Source organism: Schistocerca nitens, chromosome 4, assembly GCF_023898315.1.
Source record: "Schistocerca nitens isolate TAMUIC-IGC-003100 chromosome 4, iqSchNite1.1, whole genome shotgun sequence".
In the NCBI taxonomy this organism is placed as follows: Eukaryota; Metazoa; Arthropoda; class Insecta; order Orthoptera; family Acrididae; genus Schistocerca; species Schistocerca nitens.
Genome location: NC_064617.1, coordinates 547,983,443 through 548,001,153, shown reverse-complemented (window position 1 = coordinate 548,001,153; position 17,711 = coordinate 547,983,443). Strand labels below are relative to the sequence as shown.

Here is a 17,711-nt window from a genome sequence, read left to right as displayed (position 1 = left end):
CACCGAGGACACAGCTGAATAGCGCGACTGCAGGGACATATCCCTTGCACGCTTCCCGTGAGACTCACATTCCCAACTGTCCACAATTCTACATATGTATTGTACCTTATAGACATTTGCCCACCCACTCATTACTCACGCACGCTTTGGCGATTCCCGTAAGAGTTTGGGCAACCTGTGCGCATTCGTACAGACAAAGGTCAATGGCTGGGTAGCCTTAACTATATATACGAAGACAGTAACTTGTTCTCAAGAGAACAGTTACTGTTGATGACCATGCAGCTTTTCCCTGGAATAAATGATGAATAACTGACAACCTCAGCTGTCGACAGGTGTTGTTGATATACCTCGATGTGGACAGCTGAAAACCCTAAAAACAATTTCAGGTCTTGCTCTCGCATCGCCTTCAGGGACTTCTCTCCGACCTCCACCATGAGGGTTCGTTTTTCTGGTACAGCCTTTTGGTTAATTACCCTCCAATCCTCTATCGAGACTTTCAGGTTCTGGACCTCTATTTTCTCGAATAGAGTATTTGGAGAGACATCCTTAAGGATCTTTGGTACCCATATTGATACCTTTGCAGTCTTAAGAAGCTCAGCTGCTGTCTTGACCAGCAGCTTCGCATCCTCTCACGGGGCTATCATGGGCACCTTGTCCTTGAGCCATTCCGCTGTGGACATCGCAATCTAGATAGACCCTCCTGAAATTGGGTCCTGGATCAGTGTCTCCCCCTCCCCCCCCCCCCCAAATCTTTTCAAAGAGGGCCATCTGTACAAGCTGCTCCTGCTTTGAGATGATGCCTACCAGTAGATAGCCTTCTTGGATAACTGCCATCTTAAAAACCGAGACTGCAGTGCTATAGGTCTGTTTCCCTATTTCTTGCCTCGGCTTTTTTCTGGGCCCACTTATCCTGAGAGGAGGGAGTCTTGGATTCATCCTCTTGTTACCTGTCTTTGACGTTGTAGATGTCTGCGTATCCCCTTCAACCTGAGACAGTTTTTTTCTTGGTGGTCTTGGGCTCAAGGAGGTTACCCGGTATCTCTGAGGCTCCATTTGCAACACATCTTCCCATGCGCCACGCACTCCTTGGCACGGATCGCATCACACCTTGGGTTGGGGAAGGGAACTGGGTAAGGACAGTGGATAAGGAAGACAGGGCGTTGTGGGACACTCTTAGTCTGATCCGTCAGCTAAGGCCTTTCCGGCAGTAGATCCTCTACCTGCAGCATAGCCCTCAGCTTCACACAGGTAGACAAGCCTCTTCTCCACCCATATGGACAGTGCTTTGCCAAGGTAATGTCCCCCGGAGAGTTCAGGACATCATACACTTTATTCTTCTGAATACCTTAGGTAATGATATTGAAGTTTACAGTTTAGAAACTGAAGTTTTGAGTTTAACAATAAATTTTACATTTTAATACATTTCAAATTTGCTAATACATAAGCAACACTATTATAATTTTTTCAAAAATTATCATTAGATTGATTTTGAATCACCAGATGCTATGAGCCTGTAAAACTTGCAAAACAGAACATGTCTATTTATTCTTTGTTAAGAAAAAGAATGCATGTAGAGAATAAAATGGATTTTCTGTTAAAATTCTTTTAAGTTGGTCTTTTAATTTGTCGACTGGAAAGACCATGATATTCTCAGAAAGGGCACAGGCTACCTGCCCCCCTTCAAGAATGCATTTTTTCATACATTGCTGTTCTGTGGCTATTTGCATGGTATTTTAATTTTCGTCTAGTATTATGTGACTCACAGTTTAAGTTTGGATTCATTGTTTTCACAGGAACACCTAATTTTGGAAACAGCTATTGACACAGTTTGCTGGTTTGGCACTGTAAATAATTCTGAAAGTTATTTTCTGGAGTGTTGGTAATGTATTTAGGCTGATTTGTGCTGTTGCACACCACACTTCTGCATAGTTCAGATTCGATTAGAATGATGTTCAATTATATGCACTTTTCAACACATACATATCTTTACAATGTTTGCTAATGATGTTTATATGTTTATGGCAAATATGTTTTTGGATAGCTTACAGGCTAAGTGATCTGTAGCCATGTGCCACTTGAGATTGATCTGGGTTGTGATTCTCACGAATTTTGTCCAGTTTTGCTTTGTTGTGATATCATACCCTGTGGATAATTTCATACCAAATATAGTTAGATATTTTTCATTGAAATACTGGACTATTTCATTTGTAACAGTGTTCTGCTGTCCAATGCTTTGTGTTCGCACACAAGACATTTGATGCTTTGTCTACATGCAGTATATATACTTTTTATAGAATTAGGAGAACAGTACTTTGTATAATTAATATAAGTCAAGAAGTGAAGTGGTAACAGTGTGGAACCTTGAGCCACTTGATATTTGATTTTAGTATTTTTGAATGTGAAAGACCCACTGGTTTAAGCAGCACAAATTGTTTACTGTTGCTCATACACAGTTTTATCAAGTCATAGCCAGTTCCTGTAATTCCCAGGTTCCATAGCTTTTCGGGTAATATGGTGATGATGTTAACACACACAAATACTATTTTAAAAACAAGGAACACTTAAGTAACTTATTCCTTGTTCTCTACAGCAGTTGTTGTATCATTTATTAACTGTGCTATGGCTGCATTTCCATGACGCTCTGTGCAGCTGGAAGTCTGTAATTCACCCCTCACCCCACCCTTTTTCTCTTTCTTTCACGTTCCTGTATTTTGTATACAGCAGTGTTTGTTTTTTCTGCACACTTTTCAAGAGTGGAATAATAGACAGTTATTTTGAATGTGGTTCAATGAACCCTCTTCAAGGTACTTAAGTGTGATTTTCAGAGTATCGGTGTAGATGTAAATATACACCAGCCATGTCGTCACGAATGGTGTTGGACATCTCCGACAGAACAGACACTACTTGTGTATATATATACATGAAGTTGACTTGTTTTTCAAAAACCATCTGGATTGTTAAATAGTAGACTGCATATAATAAGGAATGTTTTTGTACTTGAACAATTACTTCATTATTGCTGTGGCCATGGGATCGAACATGTTATCTATGTACTTTTTTAATGAACAGGTAGGCAACCTATCGTAGCCTGCAGATTTTGAATTTTTTGTGACCTAATTTTGTATTTATCTCCTTACTGTTAACTGAGGCCAGATACATGCTTTGTTTAACTGAAATGCCTTTATTTCTGTACTGGAGATATCAGAAAATGTCATTGATGGGGTATCCAATGGATGAATAGCACTCATCAAAAACATTTGTACTCTAATGTTGGAATTCGATGATATTCCCTACATGGTTGATGATAAGGTCACTAACTAAATTTTCCTTAAAGATGTTTACAACTTTCCAAACAGTTATACTATGTTACTTGAGTCTCATAACATTGTGGCTACACATATACCTGTGGTGTTTAATAGTAGGTTATTGCAATCAATAATCTTGTTAGTTCTTAGATTCTGCCTTTAGTCTGTGATTTTTGCAATCCTGTAGCATTGCACACTGAAAAGTGTTAAGTCTTTCTGTTGCTGTTTTCACTTCGTGATTTATTCAGTTACTTCTTTGTATTTTTTCCCTCCTAGTCACATAATGATTTTCAGCTTTTGTCAGTACCTGGACAGCTTACTGGTCAGGCAAGCTTCAGAACTAATGCATTGTATGTAACATGAGACATGTTAGTTATAATTTATCAGCCTATGATTTGCTGCTATTGACCTCTTTAGTGGGCTCATTTATCAGGAAATTTATACTGATATAGTTTTAGCATTAGCTTTTTTAAAAAAAAAAAAAATCAGTAGACAGCAAGTTCATGTTTGTATATCCAGTTAGTACGGCCATGTATATTGCAGTGTTAATGTTTGTGGCAACAAGCAGGTCATTAAGAATTTCACAGAAAACATTTACGTTATCATAGGGAGGTCTTTGTAGAGCTATAATATTTAAGCTCTTTTTCCTACCTGTATAGTTAATTTCTGAAACTCTTTGCCTTTACATATGTCTGCTTGTGTCTGTATATATATATGTGTGTGTGTGTGTGTGTGTGTGTGTGTGTGTGGATGTGTGTGTGTGTGTGTGTGTGTGTGTGTGTGTGTGTGTGTGTGTGTGTGGCGCACGCTCATCCCTTTTTCCCCCTAGGATAATTCTTTCCACTCCCAGGATTGGAATGACTCCTTACCCTCTCCCTTAAAACCCACATCCTTTCATCTTTCCCTCTCCTTCCCTCTTTCCTGATGAAGCAATCTTGGGTTGTGAAAGCTTGAATTTTGTGTGTGTGTGTTTGTGTTTGTTAGTGTCTCTATCAACATACCAACGCTTTCATTTGGTAAGTTACATCATCTTTATTTTTAGATATATTTTTCCCACGTGGAATGTTTCCCTCTATTATATTCAAGTAAGAAATTGGTATGAATTGAATAACACTGCAGTGGTGTAAGGAAACAAACCAAAAACATTTTATGTATGCTGGATGTGGAATTCCATGGCTGTTATTCGCTTATTCACTTAAAATTTATTGGGTGAGACTACAGCCAACCAGAAATACTTTTTAAAAAAGCAAACAGTGGAAAATTCAGGACGGAATCTAACAATGTTATGAAAAGGATAGTTGCTACTCACCATATAGCAGAGATGCTGAGTCGCAGATAGGCACAACAAAAATATTGTCACAAAATAATCTTTCAGCCAAAACACACACACACACACACACACACACACACACACACACACACAGCTACACACCTACAGCCTCTGTCAGCTGAAGCCAGCTTTATTTTAATGTTATGACATTTAATGGGCCATTATGCCCATTTTCAGGTGGCTATCCTTGTTTCACTGTGTGTCAGTATTGTCACCAGTATGTCATTTGCCCCTGTCCTGCTTAAGAATGTGTATGTAGTTTAATGCCAGTTTATGTGCTGTATAGATACATACATAATATACAAGAATGTGCTAACATGCTTGCAGTCGAAACCATAGCCACTGCATGATTTTTGTACACTTACACATTAGTTATAGTGAACAAAGTTTTGTTCCTATTTGATCCTTGTTCATTTTTGGGAGGAATCACAAAATGTTACAGGTTTTTTTTTTCCACATTCAAAACATAAGACTTCCATAGATACTAAACAGTAACTAAATTTATTTCTATCAATTTAGGGACCTTTTGGACACCGATGTATTCTCAAAATCGGACCCAATGTGTGTCACTTACCTGAAGACATATGAGACACAAGACTGGATTGAAGTGGGACGAACTGAGATGGTCAAGAATACATTAAACCCAGATTTTGTACGAAAGGTACTATAATGTTCATGTTTTAGACCAATGAATTTCAACAGTTGTATGCCACACTTAGTCTGTAGTGAAGAATATCTTCAAGCAACTATAACTGTGATGTGAACTTCTTAAGAGTAAGTTTTTTGCTTTTATTTGCTACAACTGTTTTAACCATTGTACTCATCTTCTTTCCTTCCTTATGATATATAGTATTAGTTAATTGTGAAAATCCATTCTAATTGAAACTTTATGTTAGAAGCTAATTGAGTTGTACAAACTGAACTGAGAGATTCACTAGCTTTTTCTTTTATCTTCTGTCCCACTGTTTGGCCAAGTGATGTAGTCTTAGTTTCTTAAAGCTAATGAATTTATTATTTCTGGTATTTGTCTGTTGCTATATACTAAGTGGAAATATTTTTATGACTGAGTTTGTAATTTCACTTTGGACCATTATTTCCTGTAGGGAATATTTTGCAATGTAAATTTTGTACTAAAATTTTTCCTGCTCTATGATAAGTTTCGACCTGCTCGATCAACTCCGCTGAATTGTATGTTCAGTTTATTACAGATGTGATCTTGCACTCAAAATATCATGTATGAGATGACCACCTTCAAATTAGGATCCTGTGAATCTACATCACAGGTGTATGCATTTAGATTTTAACTTGCCATGCTTGCCTGTTAGGCAGGCAAGCTGCCACACATTATCAGCAGAACAGGCAGGTTACTTTACTCCCATCCAAACCAAGCTATGTCCAACCCAAGCAGGCTAATGGAATCTCGCTTGCCTGCCCATCCTCCTACAGCACCACACTACATAGCAATTTATTCTGTACACTTTCAGTGTAGTGTTACAAGCAGTGTTCCAAAGTTAATGAAAAGTCTCTTTTTTACTCTACATCTACATTTATACTCTGCAAGCCACCCAATGGTGTGTGGTGGAGGGCACTTTACGTGCCACTGTCATTACCTCCCTTTTCTGTTCCAGTTGCGTATGGTTCGCAGGAAGAACGACTGTCTGAAACCCTCCGTGCGCGCTCGAATATCTCTAATTTTACATTCGTGATCTCCTCAGGAGGTATAAGTAGGGGGAAGCAATATATTCGATACCTCATCCAGAAACGCACCCTCTCGAAACCTGGCAAGCAAGCTACACCGCGATGCAGAGCGCCTCTCTTGCAGAGTCTGCCACTTGAGTTTGCTAAACATCTCCGTAACGCTATCACGGTTACCTAATAACCCTGTGACGAAACGCGCCGCTCTTCTTTGGATCTTCTCTATCTCTTCCGTCAACCCGATCTGGTACGGATCCCACACTGATGAGCAATACTCAAGTATAGGTTGAACGAGTGTTTTTTAAGCCACCTCCTTTGTTGATGGACTACATTTTCTAAGGACTCTCCCAATGAATCTCAACCTGGTACCCGCCTTACCAACAATTAATTTTATATGATCATTCCACTTCAAATCGTTCCGCACGCATACTCCCAGATATTTTACAGAAGTAACTGCTACCAGTGTTTGTTCCGCTATCATATAATTATACAATAAAGGATCCTTCTTTCTATGTTTTCGCAATACATTACATTTGTCTATGTTAAGGGTCTTTGCCACTCCCTGCACCAAGTGCCTATCCGCTGCAGATCATCCTGCATTTCGCTACAATTTTCTAATGCTGCAACTTCTCTGTATACTACAGCATCATCCGCGAAAAGCTGCATGGAACTTCCGACACTATCTACTAGGTCATTTATATATATTGTGAAAAGCAATGGTCCCATAACACTCCCCTGTGGCACGCCAGAGGTTACTTTAACGTCTGTAGACGTCTCTCCATTGATAACAACATGCTGTGTTCTGTTTGCTAAAAACTCTTCAATTCAGCCACACAGTTGGTCTGATATTCCGTAGGCTCTTACTTTGTTTATCAGGCGACAGTGCGGAACTGTATCGAACGCCTTCCGGAAGTCCAGGAAAATAGCATCTACCTGGGAGCCTGTATCCGATATTTTCTGGGTCTCATGAACAAATAAAGCGAGTTGGGTCTCACACGATCGCTGTTTCCGGAATCCATGTTGATTCCTACAGAGTAGATTCTGGGTTTCCAAAAACGACATGATACTCGAGCAAAAAACATGTTCTAAAATTCTACAACAGATCGACGTCAGAGATATAGGTCTATAGTTTTGCGCATCTGCTCGACGACCCTTCTTGAAGACTGGGACTACCTGTGCTCTTTTCCACTCATTTGGAACCTTCCGTTCCTCTAGAGACTTGCGGTACACAGCTGTCAGAAGGGGAGCAAGTTCTTTCGCATACTCTGTGTAGAAATGAATTGGTATCCCGTCAGGTCCAGTGGACTTTCCTCTGTTGAGTGATTCCAGTTGCTTTTCTATTCCTTGGACACTTTATTTCGATGTCAGCCATTTTTTCGTTTGTGCGAGGATTTAGAGAAGGAACTGCAGTGCGGTCTTTCTCTGTGAAACAGCTTTGGAAAAAGGTGTTTAGTATTTCAGCTTTACGCGTGTCATCCTCTGTTTCAATGCCATCATCATCCCGGAGTGTCTGGATATGCTGTTTCGAGCCACTTACTGATATAACGTAAGACCAGAACTTCCTGGGATTTTCTGTTAAGTCGGTACATAGAATTTTACTTTCGAATTCACTGAACTCTTCACACATAGCCCTCCTTACGCCAACTTTGACATCGTTTAGGTTATGTTTGTCTGAGAGGTTTTGGCTGTGTTTAAACTTGGAGTGAAGCTCTCTTTGCTTTCGCAGTAGCTTCCTAACTTTGTTGTTGAACCACGGTGGGTTTTTCCCGTCCCTCACAGTTTTACTCGGCACGTACCTGTCTAAAACGCATTTTACAATTGCCTTAAACTTTTTCCATAAACACTCAACATTGTCAGTGCCGGAACAGAAATTTGGCGTTTTGATCTGTTAGGTAGTCTGAAATCTGCCTTCTATTACTCTTGCTAAACAGATAAACCTTCCTCCCTTTTTTTATATTCCTATTAACTTCCATATTCAGGGATGCTGCAACGGCCTTATGATCACCAATTTCCTGTTCTGCACTTACAGAGTCGAAAAGTTCAGGTCTGTTTGTTATCAGTAGGTCCAAGATGTTATCTCCACGAGTCGGTTCTCTGTTTAATTGCTCGAGGTAATTTTCGGATAGTGCACTCAGTATAATGTCATTCGATGCTCTGTCCCTACCACCCGTCCTAAACATCTGAGTGTCCCAGTCTATATCTGGTAAATTGAAATCTCCACCTAAGACTATAATATGCTGAGAAAATTTATGTGCAATGTATTCCAAATTTTCTCTCAGTTGTTCTGCAACTAATGCTGCTGAGTCGGGAGGTCGGTAAAAGGAGCCAATTATTAACCTAGCTCGGTTGTCGAGTGTAACCTCCACCCATAATATTTCACAGGAACTATCCACTTCTACTACACTACAGGATAAACTACTACTAACAGCGACAAACACGCCACCACCGGTTGCATGCAATCTATCCTTTCTAAACACCGTCTGTGCCTTTGTAAAAATTTCGGCTGAATTTATCTCTGGCTTCAGCCAGCTTTCTGTACCTATAACGATTTCAGCTTTGGTGCTTTCTGTCAGCGCTTGAAGTTCCGGTACTTTACCAATGCAGCTTCGACAGTTTACAGTTACAATCCCGATTGCTGCTTGGTCCCCGCATGTCCTGACTTTGCCCCGCACCCTTTGAGGCTGTTGCCCTTTCTGTACTTGCCCGAGGCCATCTAACCTAAAAAACTGCCCAGTCCATGCCACACAACCCCTGCTACCCGTGTAGCCGCTTGCTGCGTGTAGTGGAATCCTGACCTATCCAGCGGAACCCGAAACCCGACCACCCTATGGTGCAAGTCGAGGAATCTGCAGCCCACATGGTCGCAGAACCGTCTCAGCCTCTGATTCAGACCCTCCACTCGGCTCTGTACCAAAGGTCCGCAGTCAGTCCTGTCGACGATGCTGCAGATGGTGAGCTCTGCTTTCATCCCGCTAGCGAGACTGGCAGTCTTCACCAAATCAGATAGCCGCCGGAAGCCAGAGAGGATTTCCTCCGATCCATAGCGACACACATCATTGCTGCCGACATGAGCGACCACCTGCAGATGGGTGCACCCTGTACCCTTCATGGCATCCGGAAGGACCCTTTCCACATCTGGAATGACTCCCCCCGGTATGCACACGGAGTGCACATTGGTTTTCTTCCCCTCTCTTGCTGCCATATCCCTAAGGGGCCCCATTACGCACCTGACGTTGGAGCTCCCAACTACCAGTAAGCCCACCCTCTGCGACTGCCCGGATCTTGCAAACTGAGGGGCAACCTCTGGAACAGGACAAGCAGCCACCTCCGGCCGAACCTCAGTATCAGCCGGAGACAGAGCCTGAAACCGGTTCGTCGGACAAACTGGAGAGGCCTTCCGTTCAGCCCTCTGGAATGTCTTTCGCCCCCTGCCACACCTTGAGATGACCACCGACTCTACCACAGGTGAGGGATCAGCCTCAATGTGGGCAGTATCCCGAGCAGCCACAGTCTTAGTCCGATCGAGGGATGCGTGGGACGAGCTGGCCGTCCCCAACAAACACCCATCCGGACCCCCACAGTGATGCCCATTGACAATAGCCTCAAGCTGTGTGACCGAAGCCAACACTGCCTGAAGCTGGGAGCGAAAGGATGCCAACTCAGCCTGCATCCAAACACAGCAGTTTCAGTCCCTATCCATGCCAAAAACTGTTGTGCAAAGAACATCTGAACTAATCTACAGAGAGCACAAACAAATCGACAAAATTCAAACGGTTATTAAAATACAAGATTGCCTAGTAAATGCAGTAATGCTGCTACTTGCGCACTGCTGACACACTGCTTGGCGGCGGAAGGAGACTATGCGATTTTACACTATTCAGGTACTAAAACGCGATGCTACAACTCTCAAATACTATAATACGCCCGAAATTTATGAATTTGAACAATGCAAGTACCAAAAACACGCAAAGAAATTAAGAATTAAACTAAGTAACAAATGAGTGAGCTAGGAGTATACGACTTTCTGCTGGCAGCTGCTTATCCAACGGCGGCAGGGAGCACTCCTGCAGGGAATATGTCGCGATGTAAATTTTGTATCACCATACGAGGCCCAATATAACTACATGATTAATGGAAAATCTCATGTAAAGATGTGAAACAAATACTAACAAAGAGATAGAGGGGCTGGCCAGTACTTACCTCAGCTCAGTATAGCCGATAGATACACAAAAAACAGAACCAAAAGTTTACGTTCCTAGCTTTCGGAACAAATGTTCCTTCATCAGGGAGGAGAGAGGGGAAAGAAAGGGAAGAAGGGAAAGTAGATTCAGTTACTCACAACCCAGGTTATGAAGCAACAGGGAAAGGAAAACAGGGAGGGTAGCAAGGATGGAGGCATGGTTGTCAGAGGGAAGCCAAAGATATTCTACTGTAAGTACTGTGCCAGCTTCAGACCAAAGAGGATGCATACAGAAGTAAAGAGGTATATAGTATAAAGATAAACACAACTATGTAGGATGAAAAGATGCGTGAATGGCTAAAGAGGAAAGGGAAAGAGGAGAAGACTGAAGAGTAAATGGGAGTGAGGTTGTTTAACGTAGGTTCAGTCCAGGGGGATGGCGGGATGAAAGGATGTGTTGGAGTGCAAGTTCCCATCTTCGCAGTTCAGAGGGACTGGTGTTGGGTGGGAGAAGCCAAATGGCACATACAGTGTAGCAGGTTCCTAGGTCCCTAGAATTATGCTGGAGGGCATGCTCCGCTACTGGGTATTGGACATCTCCTAGGCGGACAGTTCGTCTGTGTCCGTTCATGCGCTCAGCCAGTTTAGTTGTTGTCATACCGATGTAAAAGGCTGTGCAGTGCAGGCATGTCAGTTGATAAATGACGTGTAGTTTCACACGTGGCCCTGCCTTGAATTGTGTATGTTTTACCAGTAGCGGGGCTGGAGTAGGTGGTTGTGGGGGGATGCATGGGGCAGGTTTTGCAGCGAGGTCGGTTACAGGGGTAGGAACCGCTGGGTAGAGAAGGTAGCCTGGGAATATTGTAGGGTTTAACAAGGATGTTACGGAGGTTAGGGGGGCGACGAAAGGCAACTCTGGGTGGTGTGGGGAGAATTTTGTCAAGGGATGATCTCATTTCAGGGGTTGACTTGAGAAAGTCATATCCCTGGCGGAGTAATTTGTTGATGTTTTCGAGGCCAGGATAATATTGGGTGACAAGGGGGATGCTTCTGTGTGGTCTGGGGATAGGAACATTGTTGTTGGACGGGGAGGAATGTATTGCTCGGGAGATCTGTTTGTGGACAAGGTCTGCAGGATAGTTGCGGGAGAGGAAAGCATTGGTTAGGTTATTGGTGTAATTGTTGAGGGATTCGTCACTGGAGCAGATACGTTTGCCACGAATACCTAGGCTGTAGGGAAGGGAGCGTTTGATGTGGAATGGATGGCAGCTATCAAAGTGAAGGTACTGTTGTTTGTTTGTGGGTTTGATATGGACAGAGGTGTGGATGTGAGCTTCAACAAGATGAAGGTCAACATCCAGGAAGGTGGCTTGGGTTTTGGAGAAGGACCAGGTGAAATTCAGATTCGGAAAGGAGTTGAGGTTATGGACGAAATTAAGGAGTGTTTCTTCACCATGAGTCCAGACCACAAAGATGTCATCTATAAACCTATACCAGGCCAGGGGAAGCAGCTGTTGGGTCTTCAGGAAAGCCTCCTCCAGGCGGCCCATGAAGAGGTTGGCATAGGACGGAGCCATCCTGGTTCCCATGGCTGGTCCGGTGTGCCAGCCAGCCTGTGGATGGTTTTTTAAGTAGTTTTCCATCTGTCTCGGAAAGTGCATGCTGGTTCTCCTTATGCCACCTCAGTTACACTATGTCAGCAATTGCTGTGCGGTTTCTAGGTCTACAGTTCAATACATACATATATATTCATTTTGGGTCACTGTAGACCAGAAAATGGTGGATTTTATTTGTCTTTTTTTTCTTTCTAGTGTATTTTGAGCTTATTTATTTATATCAAAATGAACGGTCTTCTCTGCAACTTCACAACCTTTCACCTAGTAAACCTATTATTGGCTACTCTCAGTTCGAATCTTCATCAGGTCACCTCAAATACATGTTTTTGTAGTAAGCACATCCAGTGTCTATTATACTGCAAAGTCATCTAAGGTAAGGCTTTGGAAGTCTAGTTTCTGTAACCTTAGTGTGTTATTTAAGCCATATATGACCACAGTTATACCAATTTTAATTACTTTCTCTAGAATGTGTTTTGTAGGTAAACTGAATTAATTCTAAGAGGCCAAAATAGTTCATTCTAAATTCCCCAAATGCATTTTATTGGACGTTAAGTTCATTTTTCATATTATGTTAATCTAATAAGTACTCGTTTGAAAGAACAAGCTTTTCTTTCATACTGAGCTTTCTTCACACAATGTTTCATACCACCGGAATGTAGTTTTTAATACCCCCTCAACCCTATTTTTTTTCCTATTTCAGTAAATGTTTGCCCTAAATTTAGAAAGCCTGTATGCTGCTAGATAACTTCAAGTTCTTAGCACACATTCCCAAAAAACTTGCCAGTCACTAAGTGTTTGTCCTCTTCCAAAATATTTATGGAGTAAGGGAACAGCTGGTCAGATTTACGGATGCATCATAACATTTTCAAGGTTTCTGAATGAGTGCTTAGTAATTTTTTACACAATTTGCATTACGAGACACCTACCAATTTATTTGAAACTGCCTCATAAACACACAAAAACTTTTCCTCTGCTGAACTTTGACTCTTTTGCACGAATGGTATATATTCGATAATTCTTAATTTCTCCTCAATCTCTTTTAAGTTTGGTTTGTTCATTTTGCAGCTCCCTCATTATGATAAATGAGTTGCATTGAAACTAACTACCGAAACATACACCTGACTAGTCATGTTTCATTGACAGCAGAACCAGTTACCAGGTGCAGCAGGCTGAACAGGTCTCTTGAAGCTTGCCAGGCTTATCGAAACCCAAGTTGGCTCACTTCAATGACTGGGCTCTAGTACCCTTGTGCTCTTGTTTCTCTGGTGCAGTTAGTTGAGCTGCTTCAATCATTGCCGCAGAGGTAGGGGTAGACAGACTGGAAGGAGAATTTGTACACCTCTGGTCCACATATGCCTACATTTGTTCCTTCGACTGTTCAGAACATATCTGCTTTTACTTTCTAAGAGGCTGTGCAAGAGCTTCACCATTTCTGCTTACCAGTGGAGCACAAGAAGTGAGAACCTGTCTGTTCATTCATTGCCACCAAGTTGGTTGATTTTCAAGGAACCTCTCGCAGTCTACAGATGTAGTTAAACAAAGTCATTCACTAAGAGGTTGGGACAGAAAAAGTCATTTTGTTTTATGGCCAATTTTGGTGTTACTTTGTGCCAATTTCAGTGTTCTTTGCCAAATTCTGATTTTTTTTTATTTATTTATTTTTTACTAAATTCAAGGTTATTTTCTGATGATTTTGATGTTATTCTTTGGCATTTTCAGTGTTATTTTTTGCCAAATTCAATAAAATTATTCACCGAATTAGGGTATTATTATTGCCAAACGCAGTGCTACTTTCTTTCTTCCTCCCCCCCCCCCCCCTTCTAGATTCAGTGTTACTCTTTTTTTGTCAGATTTAGTCTTTTTTTTCTAAATTTTGTCATTTCTTGCCAATCTATTGCTCCATGCCCAAATATAAATTTCATGTGTTTGTAGTGAAATCTGGTATGTTTATTGCCAAATTGGGTGGGTGTTTCTTTTTTCCAATTTCGGTATTATTTGTGACATCACATCATGATTTGTTATGGGAAATGAAATGCCATTTTAAGATTATACATAAACCCCAGCCTTTAGGGAAAAAAGGTAAAATGTAATTCAAACATTCAATAACCATCAGTTGGTAAACTTGTCCTCAGATTTACAGTATTCTTTTGTATGAGAAAAGGACAAATTTTATGATATTATGTAAAAATTACTGATTTTGCATAATTTTGCAAAAACTGCCAGTTTTGCATTATTCTTCATGGTATCATTTTCACAAACTTTTCCACGTCCCCACTGATAGGTAGTATTTATTTTGAACATAATGTAAAGAGCAGTTCAGTGTGGAAATGTGGTGGAATAAATAAATAGTTACCAATACTGGCATTTTATCAGGACATTTTCATCAATGTTCTGCAAGCCACCGTATGGTGCATGGCAGAGGGTACCCTGTACCACTACTTGTCATTTCCTTTCCTGTTCCACTTGCAAATAGAGCAAGAGAAAAATGACTGCCTATATGCTGCTGTATGAACCCTAATTTCTCATATCTTATCTTTGTGGTCCTTACACACAATGTATTTTGACAGTAGTAGAATCGTTCGGCAGTAAGCTTCAAATTCCAGTTCTGTAAATTTTCTCAATAGTGTTCCCAAAAAGAATGTCGGTTTCCCTCCAGAGATTCCCATTTGAGATCCCAAAGCACCTCCATAACACTTACATGTTGTTCGAACCTACTGGTAACAAATCTAGCAGCCCACCTCTGAATTGCTTCAATTTCTTCCTTCAATCCGACCCGGTATGTATCCCAAACACTCGAGTAGTACTCAAGAATAGGTCGCACCATCGTCCTATATGTGGTCTCCTTTACAGATGAATCACTCTTTCCTAAAACTCTCCCAATAAACCGAAGTCAACCATTCACCTTCCATACCAGATTTCTCACATGCTCATTCTACCTCATATTGCTTTGCAATATTATGCCCAGATATTTAAATGACTTGACACTGTCAAGCAGGGCACCAGTAATACTGTATCCAAACATTACAGGTTTGATCTTCCTACTCACCTGCATTAACTTACATTTTTCCACATTTAGAGCTATGTCGTCTTGCGTCTTCCTACAGTCACTCAATTTCAGCACCTTACTGTACACCATGGCATCATCAGCAAATAATCGCAGATTGCTGCCCAACCTGCCTGCCAAATAATTTATGTATGTACAACAGAGATTGACAGACGAGCAGTGCAGTAACAGACTGCAGAAAGAATTGTACAGTCGCAATTGCGGGTAGGAAGCTGGAAGGTTTTAATGTCTCATCGACAACAAGACCATTAGAAATAAAGCTTAAGCTGAGATTGGACAAGGGTGGGGAAGGCAAAAAACAATTTACTTTTCATAGGAATAAATGTGGCTTTCACCTTAAGCTACAGATGAAAACCACAAAAATTTAAATCTGGATTCCTTGGTTGGGACTTCAAACCTGTCCCTTACAGATGTAAGTCTAAAGCCTTATCTGCTACAGTACATTTCTTGTTGATTGCTGTAGAAGTGTGCTACTGGTTCTTGAAACTTGAGCTTCTTGCAACATATCAGACCTTCAAGGAACGTATGGAAATTCAGCCAGATAATGTTCTCAGGAACCGCCCATATTCCAAATGTGAACACATTGTCATTATCAAGCCACATATGCGAGAGTTTGCTGTGTGTGATTCAGTGATTATAACAGAAGATATTGTGCAATAGAGAATGTATCTGTTACAAAAGTTGAAGAAGAATACTTTGAAAATCTCTCCCTCTCCTTCTACCTCCCATCTCACCTCCTCTGCACACCCGTTTGTTGTTAATATAGCAAAAGACTGTCAAGTAATGTAATGATTAAATAATGAGTAACAAGATTAATAGTGTACTTTTATTATTGACATTTAATTTTCATTAAATTTCTGTGATATCCAATGGTATGGAACTGGCATGGTGGTGGTGGTCCCATGTGTGTGTCATACATAGGGATATTAACTGAGCTTAGACTGGGAGCATTAATGAGAGAGAATGAATTTTCTTCCAATTTATTTAATTTATTTTGTTTTTGTTGTGAATGATAATTAATGAACATAACAAAAATTATAATAAGGTTTCTTCATAGTATGAAAGTTACTACTACTGTTGTTTTATATCACAGGTACATTTGACATACAGATTTGAGGAACAACAGTGGCTGAAATTCGCTGTGTACGATATTGATACAGAATCACCCGACCTTGGAGAACATGATTTCTTAGGAGAATGTGAATGCACTCTAGGCCAGGTAAGGCAGTTATTTTTACTGGCTTGTCTAACTGCTAAGTGGATTTCTGGATGATTTAACTGAAGACGAGCAACAAAATTGAATCTTTGTAATAAATAAAAAGAGTCTGATAAACTACTCTCTCTTCCTTCTGGTGGTAGTGCTGTAACACATGACCTATGTGAGCATAGTGCATGAAATAGGGTTCCTTTGACATAGTGTATTTTCATTCATTGTGTGTGAACTGTACTGTTTGCTGAATTTTATGGGCATGGTCCATTTGTAGCTAGACAGAAAATTTCTCCCATTGGTCATCTGTCAGGATAGTTACTTAATGATGAGTTTAAGGGGCAAATTTTTGGCATGAAGCAATTTACTGGTTGTTACATCATGAAGATCAATCATGTCAGTATAAGTACTGGTAATAGCAAAATGTGGCAGCTTCTTTCATTTACACATTATAAACAGTGGTAAGTCATGCTGTGATGGAGCACAAAGGAATGAGATGGCTACTCCAGGTAGCAGGTGAACACTTATTACACATTATGCCTGTTGACACCAAGTCACCTGCCTGTCTTTGGGTTTGTATGTATTTCTGGATCTAATGAGTTTATTCTGCATTCTTTTCACGTATAATTCCTCCTGACAGTGCCTGATTGTTTTAAATAAACAAATATTTCCTTGTGAACAGCAATGAGCCCTTGACTGCTGGGCCTACTCAAATGATGTAGTGGTAATATACTGGCTCAAAAAAAAGGATAATTTTAATAGGAAATAGGAGGCAATGAAACTTAGTGACATATAAACAGTAGCTCTGCAGAACCGCTTGGCAGTTTTCTCTTTGACAAGATGACAATCGATAGTTAAATTTTATTTCTGACAAGCATTATCTCCGCTCGTCACATGTGTTACTTTGACCACGCCCCATTTCCTACAGTATTTATGTCGCTCTCAGATGTTTGACCGGTCAGTCGGCAAGACTCAGCGAAGGAGTGCCTCTGAGGACATCCAGCGCAGTCCTGGACAAAACGCCAGGAACAGTAGAGTTTCTTGGACCACGACCTCACATCCTGAAAGGCTTACCAGCAGTTATGCCATTAAGTCATGAAAGCCTTCATTCTATGATTAAAAAAAACTTTAGAAAGTTGCTAGTGAGGTTATGGGCGAGCAGAAGGTACCAACCCACAATTAAAACAGAGAAATAAACTGTAAAATAGCCACAATATACAACCTATTAATGTAAGAAAACATGGAGCAGAACAGTCCTGACAATAAATCAGTCGGTTGAAAACAGTGTAATTACCCAAGCAGAACAGAGATTTC

At 40.9% G+C, this 17,711-nt stretch overlaps 1 protein-coding gene across 4 annotated transcripts in view; it reads left to right on the top strand.

The window, feature by feature from the left end:
* Positions 1-17,711, top strand: part of LOC126253005 (copine-8-like) — a 263,721-nt gene that overhangs the window by 54,972 nt on the left and 191,038 nt on the right. For all 4 annotated transcript variants that reach the window (XM_049954056.1, XM_049954053.1, XM_049954054.1 and 1 more), the window contains exons 3-4: positions 5,155-5,296; positions 16,284-16,409. In XM_049954056.1, the coding sequence (XP_049810013.1) occupies positions 5,155-5,296; positions 16,284-16,409 (268 nt within the window). The remainder of the gene's footprint in view (positions 1-5,154; positions 5,297-16,283; positions 16,410-17,711) is intronic.